The sequence below is a fragment of the Lynx canadensis genome, chromosome B3 (assembly GCF_007474595.2).
Source record: "Lynx canadensis isolate LIC74 chromosome B3, mLynCan4.pri.v2, whole genome shotgun sequence".
Taxonomy (NCBI): Eukaryota; Metazoa; Chordata; class Mammalia; order Carnivora; family Felidae; genus Lynx; species Lynx canadensis.
Window position 1 is genome coordinate 47,143,874 of NC_044308.2, and position 18,873 is coordinate 47,162,746.

The 18,873-nt window shown below is 35.0% G+C and overlaps 1 protein-coding gene across 6 annotated transcripts in view; it reads right to left on the reverse strand.

Annotated features, from left to right (window-relative positions):
• The window catches only part of TCF12 (transcription factor 12), a 397,584-nt gene that overhangs the window by 181,416 nt on the left and 197,295 nt on the right, over nt 1-18,873 (reverse strand). For all 6 annotated transcript variants that reach the window (XM_032593633.1, XM_030318100.1, XM_030318099.1 and 3 more), the window contains one exon: nt 9,059-9,161. In XM_032593633.1, coding sequence (XP_032449524.1) covers nt 9,059-9,161 — 103 coding nt within the window. The remainder of the gene's footprint in view (nt 1-9,058; nt 9,162-18,873) is intronic.

Genomic DNA, 18,873 nt, shown 5'->3' on the forward strand with positions numbered 1-18,873 from the left:
AATAAGATTAACACACTAAGGCCTGGAGAACAAATCCAGGCCACCAACTGTTCCTTTTATAGCCCATGAGCTAAGAATAGTTTTTTGTTTTTAAATGGTTATATAAGTACCTGCATAATATTGATTTTGCCTCCTGGGCTGCAAACCCTAAACTATTTACTATCTGGCTTTTTGCAAAAAGGTCTGCTGACCCCTGATCTCAGGGATCAGTGTAGAAAAGTATGTAACAGAAATTAATAAAATTTATGACTATTAACTAATTGATTTAATTTGCAGTAAAGTAGCCTTGCGCCATACTCCTATTTAATTGTGACTCCCTAGAAATTTCATACCATCTGAGGAGTTTGACAATCCTCCAGAGATATTCTCAAAGTGAAAAACAAGTATGTAATATAAGGATTATTGTTACATACTTCACTACACCATACATATGATAATAGCCACAAAAAAAAAATTCTCAAGAAGAAAGAATTAAAACTCACCCTGATATACACCAGAAAGCCCTAAAATACAGGTAGAAAGGCGTGTGCTGCTGTTCATAAAAACCTAAAATCTCAAATAACAAAAACAAAACAAACCCATCATGGAAGCCACAGAAAATGTGAGCTATAAAAAGCAAAGGCTGAATTTTGTAAGAAAAAAAAAAAAAAAGAAACTGAAATGCGAAGAAGATTACATAAATGGTGGACTGACACTGAAGCAACAATCTTTTGAGGAGATTCACTTAAAACACAAAGCTTATTAAGTACTGCAGCAATGCAGTACAAAACCTATACAACTGAAGGATCTGAATGCCATAAATACCTTCAAACAATAATGTTTCCACAATTTAAACCAAAACAATTCAGGATATGCTTTCAAATTTTTAAAAAATTCACTTTCATCTGGTGGTTAATTAAAACTTGCAAAAACAGTGTGACACTAACCAAGCTAGTACTAACTCTTCATTTTGAAAGACCCTCCAGAGTTTTCAGCGTATGGGTAATGCCAGTTGCACCTCCTCCTACTTTTCAGTCTTTATGATAACCATGTATTTTTCAACCTTCTCAATTGAGAACTACTGAGCTAGATGACCTTCAAGATCCATTCCAGTTCAACCATTCTATGAGAATTTTAGTATTTATTTTTAACAAAACACTCAGAAAACCAATAGTAAATGATAAAGGGATCATTGTAACCATAAGCAATGAAATCTGAAATATTACCACATAGGAGGCATGATCTGATAATGCTGTTCCGGGATTTTCCCTTATTCAAATAGCACCCCAAATTCTTAACTACATGCCATGGTGTGGATCTCAGATTACACGCATCTAGGAAAACTGTAAAATTTACAAAAGTTCCTTTAACAAAATTATTCTTTTGTTCTCTAGTAACCAAGTAGCCATACCTCCTGCAATGTATCCCACTATCGGCAGAGTTAACTTTCACTTGGTTGCAATTAGACACAAACAATGGGAAGATTCAAGGAAGAACCATTTATCAGATCTATGCCACTGGCTTACTATAAAGCTATGCAGAGCAGTAAGGATAACTACTGATCATAGAACATACACAAGTGATAATGAGCAGAGGAACTGGGTAAACAAAAATAAAGGTCCTCCTTACAGGAGTCCCTAGAGTTACCAGTATGCAAGGATGCAGAGTTAAGCCAACATTATGACCTCATGAAAATATTCACTAATAACCACAAAAGTTAAAAAAAAAAAAAATGTAATCCCTGTGAAACAGGCCTGGCAGATAGTGTGGCTATCTCGGGCTAGAGTCAATGGTGTCATTGGTCAGTCTTTTGGTAAATATACCACTATACCAAGCTATACAAAAGAAATCCATCAAAAGTTCAGTCTCACGCAAGAGACTCAAAATTGCATGAAATCCTTGAAAATGATGTCAAAGAACCACTTCATTAAACACAAAAGTCACTGACAGATTGGAACCTGAGTTAGAGTCTGTTAATAACAAAAGAGAAAATCAAAAAGGTTCAAATGTCAGGTACAAGACATTTCTATATTACCAAACAATTTTCTGAAGACAAAAACTACACCAAAAAACTCAATAATTAATTCATCCTTTGTTCACTTAAGACCTAGGGGATTATGTAAATCACTGTTTGCTTTGTTAATATTAGTTTTACTTTTCAAATAAAGTCCCAATCAAACATTTTTTTCCTCTATCTTCTGAAATTTCAGCATTTCTTTTATGTAATTCTAACTAATTCTTCTAAGTAATTCATTCCAGGATTAATTATGCTTAGATAAAAGGGATCTGACTCTATACAGAAGTACTCCTGAAACTCTGAAACCTCTTTCAAGTACTAACTACCCTGGTCTTTCCCAGACTGGGTAGGCCTAAAAAACAAACAAACAAAAACATTAGCTAATCTTTGGCTCATAAGAATGATTTCTGAAAGAACGGGTAGCCCGTCATTTTAACTATGGAAAAGAGGCTGCTTTTCGGGTTTGTGAAGGCAAAGTAGGGATATGGAAGAGACAATGTTGCTAGGAGCAGAATATTATTAAAAAAAATACATAACATAACTGCATTGAAAGAAAACATTCCAAACCACTAAGGAATAAGGTATCCTGTAAAATGGGAGCCAGAAGGGTCAATTTACAACAATTTGCAAAGAATGGAGTGAGGGAACTACAAGTACTGAGTAAGACACAGAAGCACCCCCTTCCGTATTCCACTTTCTTGGCCCATTTTGCCTCTCCAATTTTATCCCACTCTCCCAACAAAAACTTTTAAGGGTAAAGTAAGGGATCTGATGACATTGTTTGAACACCTGGATCTGCCATGTCTAAAATCAATCTATTTTCAGCTGTCTGCAATATGTAACTCAGTACTTTTTATTGAACACAGTTTAAGTTCATTTCTGTCATTTGTAAGGAAAAGAGTCCTGACTAATACACTAGATCATGTTACTCCACAATAAAAAAAAATTTCCCTGTTCACTTCTGGCTCTGTCTTATTTTGATTTCTTCTGAAGTTCTGTAAAAACTTCTTTGTATCACTCCCCTTCTAACATGTGTAATAATTATCAAAATTATTTCCCCTACCACATTAAAACAGCAAAGTCTGTAAAGACAGACTGAACCTTACTTTCATATTCTGCCATATGCTATTTTCACACATTAAAAGGCAGAAAAAAAGGCATGAACGGATACATGAAGGAGAAAGAGGGAGGTATTCAACAATTCAGACTGGTTAATTCAGACTGGTCTAAGCAGTAGCAGAAGAAAGAAAAAGATATGCATGAGGAAGGAAAAGATATTAAGAGCTAGAATGTGGAAAAAATGCTCGACAGAGGTAAAAAGAAAAAAAGCAGTGTAGGAGAAAGGGGAGCTAAATTAGAATGAAGAGGGTTGGGTCCAAGGTTTCTTTAACTACTCACTTCATTTTTCTTGGCTTTGGTTTCTTCAATGGTAACTAGGATTTTTTTATTCAAGTTTCTCAGTGCCAACATTTTGTTTGTAAGTAGCCAAAGAACAGAGAATAAAAATCAATGAATATGTAATTCATATCCTTTCCTGAGACTTGAGTTAATAAAACATAAGTATCATCCTTATGAAATACTGTCAAACCAGGTACTAAACTACACTGTTTCCCCTAAGCACAATTATCATTAATTGTTAATCATTAATTGTTAAACATTAATCATTTTCATTAACTCATCTAGTGAAGGAATTTCATATACATCAAAGTTATAAATCTTTTTATTTTAAAGTTTATTTATTTTGGCGGGGGGGGAGAGGAAGAGAAAAACAGAAAAAGAGAATATCCCAAGCAGGCTCTGCACTGTGAGCACAGAGCCCAATGTAGGGCTTGAACCCACCAACTGCAAGAGCATGACCTGAGCCAAAACGAAGAGTCAGCTGCTTAACCGACTGAACCACCCAGGTACCCCACACTTAGAAATCTTTTGAGGCCAGAGTTCTACTTACTGTGCCTTGATATTCTGAAAATGGTGATTCTACATTTTTTTGTAACGCTAGAAGAACTCTGGATTAATCAGAAATTATACTGCAGGCAAGATCAAGTATACAGAAGAGTTGAAAAGAGCAGATATATAGGAAAAAAGTGTACTTGGGTTTACATTCCCAGACAAGCCCATAGAAACCTACTGAATCCATAATAAAATGAAAATAATGTAGTAGCTGCTATTAGAGGGGGCCCCTTAAACTCTGAGGTAAAGAACGGTAGGGCTGACAGGTGCCTGGGTGACTCAGTCAGTTAAGCGTCCCACTTCAGCTCAGGTCATGATACCATGGTTTATGAGTTCAAGCCCTGCATCAGGTGAGCTCAAGCCCCACTCTGGGTTTTGCACTCCCTCTCTCTCTGCAACTCGTGGGATTCTCTCTCCTCCCCTCTCTCATAATAAACAATTTTTTTTGAAAAAAAAAAAAAAAAGAAGGGTAGACGAGCTGAGCAAACAGACTCCAACATGAAAGGAAGGACAGTTGGTTTATTTATAATTCAAGTAAGTCTGCTAAAAAGACTTAACAATACTGTATTTGAACAACTCAACCCAACCTATATTAGCTAAGATGTCTAAAATAAGTTATAAAAATATATACAGCAATATCATTAACATTGTGCCATTTTACATTTCAGACAACTTTTCATGTATTATCTTTTATTTTCCCCATAAAACAATCTATAAGTATTGCTCAGTGTGTGCCTCATGGAAAACTAGTTCCTCAAAGGCTAATGATCCTTTATACAAGAAGGCTTCTGTGTGTCATCTGAATCCAGGATGTGATGAGATGATCAAAGTTAAATAAGCTTTTCCTCCTGTTTTTTTGTTGTTGTTGTTTCCAGAGACTTTAATATCCCAAAGCACAATATGAATCTCTTAAGAAGGGGCACATGATGTACAATGTGTCCCAAAGTTATATAGCTATAGAACCATTTTTTCCTGGTCATTTCTGCAAACCAGAGTCTCCATAATTAGAGTGTAGGAAAACGATGAGCTAGTAAAAACCTGGGAGCATAGAAAGAACAAATACCTGACATGCCTAATGGAAACAATACTTGGGAGTCAGGAGACATGGATTCTATATTCAGTTTTGCCACTTATTGGTTCTGTGCCCTCAGGGGAAAAATAACACTTAATTTTCCTGTGCCTTAGTTTTATCATTTGCAAAATAGCAATTCTAATTCCAGTTGAAGTCTTTTTCACGGTTGGATAAAAGATATTAGATACATGAGATTTTAGAACTATAAAATTCTAGACCTGCAGAAGACCTTTCAGACCAACCAGCAATATCCTATCAGAAAGGTAATTTTAAGGATCTGGAATAAAACCCACTCTCCTCTTGGCCCCACATTTCCCCCTATACCCTTCACATGCTGCTTTCACTCTTCAACAGATAAAATTAAGAAAACATCTCTAGAGGCAGAATAAGTCTCAGAAAGGAATACAATTGAAAGTCTCAGAAAAAAGTAATATTGAAGTGATATAATCTTGCCTTAAAATTCCCATTGACAACATATACACATATAGTCCAAAATAAGTAAGGCTTTGAAAAACATGGAGAGGTAGAAAGATAAGAGTAGCTCATCCCATAATCACTTGGAAATTGAAGGTAAACAATTTTTTGAAATAATTCATTTCTATATCCAATTAATAAACTGGTCCTACCATCACCAAAAATATACCTAATCAACAACAGGTAAAGGAAAGCAAATCTTACTAAAATCAGTGAGAGAACTAAGGGTAAAGAAATGGACTAAGGCCGCAAGAGGCTAGAAATACATAAGATTATCTGGTGGTATTACTGCAATTCAGGGCTACTGTCAAAGCTTTGCAGCTTTCCTATAATAGAGTACAGGACCGTTTGATGCTAATTACTTAGTGATGTGCCAAAAGGATGTATTTATTTCACTTGAAACATAAGAAAGCCCTTTTTTCCATAATGACAAATCAATGGGATAATTCTGGAATTCATTAAAAAGAAACACTAACTGATCCAACATAATAGCTTTATTTCCTATGTAAAACACTTCAAAATATCTAAATGAATATAGAAATGCATTTTTCTGTAGTAAATTGTTTATTATTGAATCATTATCAACCCTTGTTAGACAAAATTTCTCATTTTTGCAATGTGCAAAATCATTAAAGTGTTTGAGAGCTCCATCATGAAAGACAGTGGCACTTTATAATCCATTATTTCTTCAGGCAAATGTGCTTAGGGTTGAACATAATACGAAAAATAACAATATTCCCTAGCATATGATTCTATCCCCCCTCTTAATGGTATTTTTATATGTTGACAGCAATGATGAAATATGTTACTGCTTTCCTAGTAGCTTTAACTGTTTCTAAGCAGTCATCATTTACGGCATCACTCTGAAGTATTACCTGTAATGATGATTAGGTATCTACAGTTCCGAAAGCTTCCCATACTGCTATGCATGTCTCAGTCATGCTTTAACAACATAGGTTTTTAGTCTGAAGTTCCTTTAAATTACCAAAAGGCTATAAGAGTGAATCTATCCGTACACTGTATCGAGCACAATAAACCTACATATTTGAGTATCTAACAGTTCATTTACTTCAGCTCACATCAAGTAGGATTGCCTGTTGCTGTACAGAACTGCTCTAAAATTTAGGAGAAATTCATTTCCAAAGCTAGTGTCATTCAGATTCCTTAAACTGTTAGATACCTCATGTGATCATTTTATTGAAAATAAAGGGAAGAAGTATAGTAAATTAGGTATTACCAATGACCGGTGAAATCCTTTTGAACATTCCTGCCTAATATTTTCAGGGTTATTTTCTCCTTCCTTATAGGTAAATTAACATTTTTAAGATTAGATAGTTAAAATTTACAATGAAAATGTATAGCTGAATATTAACGGTGCAGTGTAGTTCAGATGAATCCAGATTTTTTCACTCATACTGTGAAGGGATCAATCTGTTTATAAATTTGAGGGGTTTTTGGTTTTTTTTCAATGTTTATTTTTGAGAGAGAAACAGAGTGTGAGCAGGGAGGGGCAGAAAGAGAGCGAGATACAGAATTCAAAGTAAGCTCCAGGCTCCGAGCTGTCAGCACAGAGCCTGATGCGGGCTTGAACTCATGAACCACGAGATCATGACCTGAGCCGAAGCCAGACACTCAACTGACTGAGCCACCCAGGCACCCCTAAATCTGGGTTTTCATAATGTTTCCAGATTTATTTTAGATGTTGATGTTATACCAGAGTATGTATGACTATTAAAAGATTTGTAATAATTATCTGTAAACTGAAGAAACCAAGTAGCACATTTCATAATTGCTCCAACTAAGAAAATGTTACCTCAAACTGAATTACAGAAATATTTTTAGTCAACAGCTGCTCAGAGCAAGTGACTGACATGCACACTTCTCAGAATTCATTTACTTCCCACAACTTTAACAGTCACCTTGGCTCAAAGCTATGCTAATGATGCAATTCCACTGGGCTTAAAAATCATATCTGTGAGCTAAGAATGAAGGTAAATTGCATAAACATAAAAAGGAGTAAGTTCTGATTTTTCACTTCTAAGAAGTATAGCCTCAATTAAGAAAGCTTAGTTCAATCTGAAATTACAACAGCACTGACTAGAGCTTGCTCTACCATATTTATAATAAATTAAATGCTACTTGGGAAAAAGATACACTACAAAAAGAAATTGTTTGGAGTGTCACATCTATTTTACTTTGATGGTAAGTTCAATAGAAAATTAAAAAGATAAACTGGAAAGTTTTCCCTGGCTAAATGCAAGGATAATTATTTGTTCTCAGTTTAATATTGATTTTTACCTGGAATAAAGTGGTTTTCATTTGCATTTACGTTAAAACAAACTGTCATTTTAAACACAAGTTTTACTGCTCATTAGATTTTTTACTATTGTGTCATATTCAATGATTCTGGCTTTAAACTGGTAACTGCTTAAGGCAAAATCCACACTAGAATATCAGACTGTGTCCTCAACACTTCATGGAGGATAAGGTAATTAAAAAAAGACTTTGCAAAGCAAAACCATTTATAAAGAAATTGCAGACCACCAGGATTTTGGATTTGGGTAATCCATTTAGATTAGCATGGCTGTGTCTTAAAAGGACAATTCTAAGATCACAATATAGGTCATGTCCTTAACAAATAAAGTAATGAAATTAATGTCAATTACACAAACTTCCATATTTACATGACGCCAATGACGACAACTAAAGTAGATTAAACAAAGCTTTCTAATGTGCTCAGGCCCAGCAGAAACAAGAAGGAAAAATCATGTCATAAAGCTGAAATTCTTTTTAATCCGGCTCTGCAAAAAAGGTAAAATTACTGTTTTTAAAGAAAAAAAGAGTGGCATCCAAAGTAGGAGGGGGGAAAAAACCCAACAACTTGGGCTTATCATTTCAGATTGAACAGCTAAAAACTTTCATATGAGGAAGCAAGAAAGGAGGGAGACAGTGGTGTTTTGCAGGGAGTAGGGGGGGAAAAAAAGAAAAGCTAACCTTAAAGGTTTTGCCAAAATATAATAATCAGGTTTGGGTGGCAGGTAATATCCTTCAAAGTACAACTTCACTATTGCAGAACACAACTTTCAAAATCCCCAATATGAACCCAAGTACTTAAAACAAATGCTGCCAACATCTAAGTGTACTATTAAGTTTTAATTATATAGTGCCAAAAGACATATTGTCCAACATAAGTAAAATCTGCTTAAAATCACTACTTTGTCATATTTTTTATTGCCACACGTATAAATGACTGTTAAGACAAATAGTCAATTACAAATGTCTCCGAAAGACATTTCTGCCCAGAAAGCAGAAAACATATAATGCCTGATGTCACAAAGACATTGACAAAACTGACAGTTAAAACACTACTACTTCTTTTTTTGATACTGATGCTTTTTCTGAATGCTTGCTCCTCAAAATGAGCTGAATAAGGAAAGCCTGGATGCCCCTAGAAACACAGGAACTTTCTTCTAGATACAGATGTGTATTTCCTGGACAAGGGGATAAAAAATGTCTCTGACCAAAGAGGCTTTGTGAAGACTCCTTGCAGAGAATTACCAACTTACCCATCAGATTTGAGTTCATGAAAGGTGTTGGGGACAAGCCTTCATGGGCCCCTAATCGACTGTCATTCAAGTGATCACTGTAATGAGGGCTGTCTGTAAAACCCTAGGGGGAAAAAAAAGACCGGAGTATTAAAGAGATTATTTGGCAGTCCTGCTAATTGAGCATAATGACACTCATCTAATTAATATACAGACTTACAAATGGTCATTCCTAACCAAATTCCTTGTTCATTACTTGAAAAACTAAAGAGAAACGCTCCTTTTATTCCTTTTAAGGTTTTAAAGTAGTTTCTTAATGATCTTAAAGAAAATTAGCCCTAGGAACTCTTTACATCCAAAAGGAAAGTTCTATAGTTCATCTTTTTTTTTTTTAAAGGATAAAGAAAATATATTTTTAAGTTGTAATAATAAGGAAAATGTTTCTCTACCCTCCATTCTGTCTCTAAACCCTACCAATTACTTAAAATACTAAAATAATCTACAATCAGTATATTAGAATTGAATCCTTTCCTAAATGGCAAACAAATATTTAACAAAAAAGATCTGTTTGTACTCTTTTGATACTAGTATAACAAGATATACTGCTAGAGAAACTGAATCATGTAAAAAGGAAAACATTTATTAAAAATAGCTGATTTAAATTCTTATGAGTTTTAAAAATGAAATTGTACACCATGAAAACAATAAAACTAATGTTATTATCTCACAAGAGCTGTTATTAAATTTCTCCTTATAACTTAAAACATGTTTTTTAAAAGCAAAGGAGGAAAAAAGATACTAACGTTTACAAATAAATGTTACAAAAGCTCTGTGGATTAAAAACTCTTCTGGTTCTCAGTCTCACACATACTAAGTACAAAATCATACTGTTTTTAAACACGGCTTTGAATCCTGGTTAATTAAACCTCGGGTGGATACCTGCCCTTCTGCTAACTTACGATGGTTTCAGTAAAAATCAGAAAAACCTCCTAGAGGCCCAAACAAGAATACAAACTGCCTTGGCTCCCAGAAACAGAAAACACCCAGAATCCCCTGGGATTATAAAATCATCAATCACTGAACATTTATCATTACCAAGACCGCAGGCTAACATTCAAGAAGACATTAATGGGGCTGAAACAGGCCTCACTATCTTTGCAGGCATGCTGTCAGTTCAACCAAAGGGCTAGGAACTGAGGGCTAAGTAACTGTCAAATCATTACAATTGCTTATGGATGCATGTCACAACTCCTTCTGCTGTTCTGTTTTAAAACTAATCTTCTGGGAGTGCTAACTCCCAGATGAATCTTTGTTTCATTTTTACCTACTTTAGAATTACTGATACACATGTGACAGACATACAAGAAGAATCTAGGTGACATTTACAACTTGGTTATGACCACAAGGATGTCCTCTGGTAACCACAAGGAAAGTCTCATCTGTCACAGCCACATGCAGTAGAGGCTTATACAAAACACAATGGCTCCTAGCGAAGGTCACTCCTTGGAGTTTACTTTTGTTGTTTAAAACTTAACACTCTTGAGGTGCTAAGTGACATGTCACTATCTCACAGACATCTGGGTATTTCTGCCACTTCCTCCCCCTGCCACTTTTAGGTATGTAAGTCAAAACAAGGCACTGAAACCTACAAAACACTCACTGAACCAGTGTTTAACATCATTACACAATGATATTACTCCAGAAAAACGCCAAGAGAAATGTGTTTGTAGGTGAGCCACACTGTTCACACTTCACTTAAATGCAAAAGAACAGCAAAAGATTAATTCTGTATGCTCTCAGAACTCTTCATTCTTGAAGTACCAAAAAAGAACTTTTTTCTATCCTGACCATAAAAATAAAACATTCAAGTTTTTAAAAACTATCTCCTAAAGCACAAGAATACAACTACATCTAAGTTTTAGGGTAACAATCAAATGATTACACACACATAGTATATTAACTTCAAAGATTACGTGTAACATAGATTAACAGAGAGGATAGTTATCTTTAGGCTTCCATTAATATGTGCTCAAAGAACACAGAAATTATTTTACTACCAACCACACATAAATAATAGTAAGTACTATCCCTTACCCATGGGCATCCATATTCTGCAGGACACAGTACAGAATTTACTACAAGATTATTTTCCAGTCTACTGATAAATTCTGGGATTGTCATACTGCATGTCAGAGAAGTAGGCTAGAAACTTTTTTTTAATACATACAAGCAAGATTTGCATATCAAACTTCAGTAAGGCATAATTTTGCTCATGTAAGATCAAAAATTATTAGAAATTTGAACATTTTCCCTACACCTCAAAAGTTCATCTTAATGTATACAATTTTCTTGAAAAGTTGCAGCCCAAGAGGCAAAGAGAAATAGTACCTCATCCACAGATGCAAACTGATGCAAGAGGACAGGACAAAGAAAACGGACTTATAGAAGACTGACATAGTTTTGGATCTAATATATACCAAAACTTCACCTGAAAGATGAACAAGCTACTGTTTCTAGATTATTCATCATTCTTTCCACAAAGTCGTAGTGATATCTACCAGAACAGAACTTTTCATGAACCAAGATGCACAGTTAAAAACTAATTTATAAACATTTAAATAAGATCACTATAGGTCACATTTTTAAGATTAGTTCTAGAAAAGTACAGTTATCTGTCAGCTTGTTAATGTGTCAACTAGCTGGATGATACCTAGAACAGTGTTTTGCAAACTTCAATATTCATATCAACTGACCGGAGATCATGTTAAAATACAGATTAAGAAGCATAAGGTCTAGGGGTGCCTGGGTGGCTCAGTTAGTTTAAGCAACTGACTTCGGCTCAGGTCATGATCTCACGGTTTGTGAGTTTGAGCCCACACCAGGCTCTGTGCTGACAGCTTGGAGCCTGGAGCCTGCTTCAAATTCTCTCTCTCTCTCTCTCTCTCTCTCTCTCTCTCTGCCCCACCCCTGCTAGTGCTCTCTCTCTCAAAAGTAAACACTTTAAAAAAAAGAGAGAGAAAAACATAAGGTCTAGAACGGGGCCTGAGATTCTGCAGTTCTAACACAAAGGTAATGTGATGCTACTGGCCCACAGACCACACTTCCAGTAATAAGAACATAAACAATCTGGAAATACAGATCTCTTTCACATATAGAGAAGAAAAATTCAAGTCTAGGAAGGTGATAGCCAGGTTTGCCCCAACCCTGCCTCAACCAGAACCACATTAAAAATACCAGAAGTTTCCAGAGAATTATGTTAGGAAGAAATCTCACAGTTCAGCAAAAGATCTAAAGCAATTAGAATAAAAAATATTTTTATGTATGTAGGTCTGTATTCCTCCATGTAGTTATAAGGTGAAGACAGATGTCAAATAGTACTTTAATGAGACAAATTTAGTTGACCTGGAGTTTAAACAGACTCCATGAGTACCACACAGATTTAGGCAATGGGGAAGGATGCTGACAGAAAAGGCAAAAGGAAAGAATGCCATACATAATACAGTTTCAGGACAACAGAACAGCAGGGAAGAAAGTGGAATAATGCAGTGGCCAGCCAGAATATTAGAGGGTAGAGAAAATAAGGGAAAGGTGACTGGCCTGAGGGAGGGGGTAGAGTAAAAAGAAGGGAATAAAAAACAAGCAAGCAATTGTTAAGATGAAGCCCAACAGATCAGTCAATGGTATTGATAAATGAATGCTATTTCAATTTTAGGATGAAAAGGAAGTAAGCCAGTAAGATCATTAAATACAGAACTATCAAGGTGCATATTTTTTTTAATTTTTTTTTTAACGTTTATTTTTGAGACAGAGAGAGACAGAGCATGAACGGGGGAGGGGCAGAGAGAGAGGGAGACACAGAATTGGAAGCAGGCTCCAGGCTCCGAGCCATCAGCCCAGAGCCCGACGCGGGGCTCGAACTCGTGGACCGCAAGATTGTGACCTGAGCTGAAGTCAGACGCTTAACCGACTGAGCCACCCAGGAGCCCCTCAAGGTGCATATTTTAAATTGACAGAACATTACTGTGTTAATAAAAATGGCCAATTCTGTAAAATGGCTTTACTATTAAAATAACCATTAATAAAATAGACTTTTGTACATAAGAGATGATAAACGTACATTATATAGGATAGCACAATCATCTATCATAGCAGCTTTTTAGTCATAGTATGCTAAATCCATAAAAATATTTCCAAATGTACTCTAAAAAATTACTGTTCCTGTTTAATGATAAAAATGGAAAGCATTCAAAAAAAATCAGTAACTGATAAAATCAGTTGATACACAGATTACAAAAACTGTTCAACTCTATACTTAAAATCTGTCTAAACTACAATTTAATTTGCAAATCTTAAAAAGTCTCGTCTATGAATGCATAACACTTTGCAAAATCTTTATATTGTGAAACATGTTCTATAAAAACGCATTTAGTACTTTTCTCTATGTTCATTTCATGATACAGAATTCAGAAATGTTAATCCCTGCTATAATATGACAAGAGACCTGACGCAGTCAATCAGATCTTCCACCATTTTTAAACTAATTTAAAATACACACAATAAGTCAAATCTTTTCTGCCACAAATAACAAAACAAAAGCACCCAGTATTGTTTACATAATAGTACTCTACTCTGGTTTGTCTCCTCAAAAATACAAGAACTTTCACTGTTGGTTAATTTTTTAAATATTTCATTTAAAAAATTTATTTCACCCAACCAATAAAGTGTAATCCACAGAGTACCTTCCCAGGTTGGTAACAGACTCATGGTTTTTCTAACCTATATTGCTATTTCTTTGTATGAAAACCAGTGCCTAACCCTATTTTAAAATATCCTTTCCAATTCTTTTCAATAGTTAAAAAGGGAAGGGCAGGAAAAGGCTATTTCAATAAAAATTTACCTTCTCAGAAAAGAAGGTATTGAAATTACTTAACTATCCATTTAAATTATACCATAATTAGCTGTTATAATTGCACTGTCCAGTGTAGTGGATAAATGTAGAATTTTTGAGCCAGAATGGTAGATGTGAATTCCATCTTTCCATCCACACGTACTAGCTGTGTGACTTGAGGCAAAGCAATCTTTCTTGCCTCAGTTTCATTATCTGTAAAATTGGAATAATAACAATATCTTCATCTCATGGGTTGTTGTAAGAAGTAAACAAGTTAATATACTGTACCAAATGGAAAAGTGCCTGGCACATAGTAAGCATACAATAAACGCTGGTCACTATTTTATCATCTCATTTAGAAATTGTTGTCTAACAAATTTTGAGAATGCATGGACTGTGTCTGTTTTTTTCATAATTACATCCTCAGAACAATGGCTACTGCATACAGAGCAGTTGCTCAACAAATGATGGATAGGAGATTTTAGCTGCTAAATGCTGCGGAGGTTCAGATATTATAAAGGTTCAATCAGTTTTTCTATAGAACAACCAATAACTCGTAGCAGAAAGAAGGCTGATGAAAAACTGGCTTATTTAACTGGATTGAATAAGAACCCACAGACCTTTGGTATTTAGAGAGCCACAGGATTTTGCACCATGTATTGAAATCCTCTAGCTCCTAAGTGGTCAATGCCAGCAGTATCAGTTAACAGCTATAAGCCATCAGAAAGCTTTGGACAAGACTAGGATGCAAATGGATGGTCACATCTCAAAGACAGGTAAAATTGAAATAAAAATAAGTAGCAATAGCAAATGAAGTTTAAAAGAAAAATGGTGGTCTTATTATATTCTTTATATACCTATGATAAATTACCAAAATAAATGTCTACATAAAGATGTTATACTTTTTAAAACAAATGCTTGAATGTGATTTGTCTCTCTCCATTAAAATGCACCCATGAAAAAGACAAGTGAATTGACTTGATCACAGTAGTCTGCTATCTGAAAGCAGGGACTCTGTCTATATCTCTCACTAGTGACAAGCACATTAATAGGCACACAGAATGTAACTAATAAAATCTGTTAGTTTAATGAATGAATTAAATGAATCAAGCTTACACATGAAAAAGCTACTTAATATTCAACAGGTTAAGATTCTGTTATCCTTTAACAGGTCAGATGCTAATACATAATAAATTTTCCTGACAAATAGATTTTGTCATCCAGGTTCATAAATTCCTGGAAGGAAGAATGTTTTCTCTTTATGATCCCAAAAGAGACCGGCACAGAATTTTGCATGTAGTAAGTGTTCAAGCTTTTCTTGAGGATGAATAACCTCTCCAGGTAACTTTTTGAAGTTTTTTAATTTTAAATTTTTTAGTAATCTCTATATCCAAAGTGGGGCTCAAAATTACAACCTTAGGATCAAGAGACATGCTCTTCCTACAGAACCAGCCAAGTGCCCCTCCAGACAACTTTTATTTTAACATTTATTTGTTTGTTTGTTTATTCATTTTTTGAGAGAGAAATAGACCACAAATGGGGGAGGGGCAGAGAGAAGGAGACACAGAATCTGTAGCAGGCTCCAGGCTCTGAGCTATCAGCAAAGAGCCTGATGTGAGGCTCAAACTCACAAACCTTGAGATCATGACCCGAGCCAAAGCTGGACACTTAACTGATTGAGCCACCTAGACGTCCCTATTTATTTTTGATTGGGGGGGGGGAGAAAGCAGGGAAGAGGCAGAGAGAGAAGCAGACAAAAAAATCTGAAGCAGGCTCCGTGCTATCAGCAGAGAGCCCGATGTGGAGCTCGAACTCATTAACAGCGAGATCATGACCTGAGCTAAATTCAGACGCTTAACCGACTGAGCCACTCAGGCGCCCCAACCTCCAGGTAACTTTATTTATAAATGCTAAGACATGGTTTCATACAATTACTATAACCCCAGACTGAACAAGAAAGTCTTAAATTGTCACAGGTGGGAGGAGAGGGAGAATCAAAATCTTTTAGAGGTGAAAAGGATCCTCAAAAAATATGATGGACACATGAAATACTGCTTAGCACAGGGACGTGAAATACTTGTGAACATGAGATTTCAGAGGACCACCTAAAAAAGCTCACACAGGTTCAATGCTAAGTTAAGCCCACTCACGTTCACAAATTTATCCAAGTAACTGCTAATGCCATCTGTCAGAAGCAAAGTTGATGCTCTCTTGTGCTGGCCTATAGCTTTGTTGTGTTGGAAAGTTTACAAGCAGAAATGTTTCTACATTTTACTTGTTTAAAGTTCATTCTCTACATGGAGAAATCAAAACATCTCCAGGCATCACACGAAAAAGAATACTGAAATGAGAAAAGCAAAAAAAACATTACTGAATCCAGATGTTACATAGGATTTTAGGGCCCTAATACACCATATAGTTCACACTCATTTTACCTACCATACAGACGAAAAGACACTAGTGAAGTTCAGTGTCTTGCTAAAGATCTGGAAGTGAGGGAATGGCACTGAGGTTAATAAGAATTCCACATACCTAATAATCCATTCATAGTGGATTGATTATATGAGGCAAGTGTAGCCAAGATTCTCATTTTACATATTAAAAAACTAAAGTTCAGAGTAATCAAGATGACAAAACAAACGGACTTAAACTCTGAATCATTAACTTCTAATTAGAAGTTTTCCCTTATTTTGTACCATTATTCTATGTTACATAAAAAAAGACTTGCTCCTTAAAGTTGTTGTTAAATTCCTTGATATTAAGTTCAAAAAAGATGAGCAAATCTTGTTTTGGTGGTTTTCAGAGAGTTAATTCTAGAAAACTTTTTCCATATTATAGGTCTACATCTTCTAGGTTTTTCAATTCTAAATGCTTAATTACCATCCTCCTGACAGATTTTTAAAGTTAATTTCTCCACCAATGACTATATCAAAATCATAAATCCATGAACACGTGAAACAGAAAAAGTGAAGAACATCTTTTCACTACAAATACAAAAGAATGTAAAATAAATTACTTTGTCAAAAAATTATTAACCCATATGTACTGTAACTATTTTCTATATAAAATTCAATGGCAAAATGTCATTGAGTACTATTACATTAGTTTGTAAGATTATAAATAAGCAGCACCAACGACTGATGTTTGAAAGAATACAGAAAGACAATACTTACATAGAGGAATTCCACTCATTTTGTTTGTTTGTTTTAGTTCCACATATTATGTGGTTCTCCCCAAAACTACAGACAGTAATGCCAGACAAGAAGTATACTATTCTGTCGATGGTTTCTAATGTTTAGATTTTGGCTGCTTCTCAGTAACTAGCCAAACTTACATAGACTGTTAGTTCCTTTCAGTTCAGAAACGGATGCTCCATTTAGAACAAAAATTTAAAAAACAGTGAAAAGTAAACTCAATTAGAAAATTATCTATCTTAAAAAATTATACTATAAAATACAGTACCACATATGTAACATTTTTAGGACATCTGTTAATTTAGTTTATTCCTAAACTAACATCCTGACTTTACACTTAAAAAGTATTTATTAAAAGATTACAAAATTACCTCAAAATGGATTAAAGAACATAAAAGCCTAAAACCATAAAACTCTTAGTTGAAATATAACAGGTAACCTCCTTGACATCATTCTTGGTGATGATTTTTTGGGGTTTGACAACAAAAGCAAAGGTAACAAAAAGCAAAAATAAGCCAATGGGACTACATCAAACTAAAAAGCTTCTGCACAGCAAAGGAAAACCATTAACAAAATGAAAATCCCACCCCAACCTATGGATTATAATATGTGCAAATCATGTATCTGATAAGGGGTTAATATACAAAGTATATAAAAAACTCATACAAGTCTTCTATGGTGACAGATGGTAGCTACCCTTGTGAGCATAGCATAACAAAAACTTGTCAAATCACTATGTTGTACACCTGACATTAATGTAACGTTGTAGGTCAACTACAATAAAAGGGGGGGGGGGGAAGAGCTCATACAACTTAATAGCAAAATAACCCCAAATGATCTGATTTAAAAATGTGCAAAGAATCTGAATACATTTTTCCAAAGCAGATCTACAGATGTCAGAAGGCACATGAAATGGTACTCAACATCACTAATCAGGAAAATGTAAATCAAAACCACAGTAGGGTATCACCTTATACCTGTTCAAAATGGCTATCTTCAGAAAGACAAGAAATAACAAGTGCTGGTGAGGATGTGAAGAAAAAGTAAACCTCTCATGCACTTTTAGTGGGAGTGTGAATTGGTACAGCCACTATAGAAAACAGTATGGAGGTTCCTCAAAAAATTACAACTAGAAATACCATATGATATAGCAATTCCACTTCTGGGTATTTATTTGAAGAAAACAAAAACACTATGAATCCCCATGTTCACTGCAGCATTATTTACAAGCCAAGACATGGAAGCAATCTAAGGTGAAACTGATAGAAGAATAAAGAAACAGGTGAGTAAACACACACATACACACACAGTGGAATATTCTTTAGTTGTAAAAAGGAAGGAAATTTTTCCATGTGCAACAACATAGATGGACCTTAAGGGCATTATGCTAAGTAAAATAGGTCAAACAGAGAAAGACAAATACTGTATGATCCCATTGATGTGTAACCTTACAACAAAACAAAACAAAACAAAAACCAAGTTCATAATTACAGAGAACAAACGGGTGGTTACCAGAGGCAGAGATAGCGTATGGGAGATATGAATGAAGGGAGAAAAAGGTACAATCTTCCAGTTATCAAATAAATAGGTCTGGGGATGTAACGTATAGCATTTTGACTACGGTTAACAATACTGTATTGTATATTTGAAAGTTGTTAGGAGGGAATCTTAAAAGTTCTCATGGGAAAAACAATTTTGTAACTATGTGTGGTTATGGAGACTTGTTGCGGTGATCATTTTGCAATATATATACA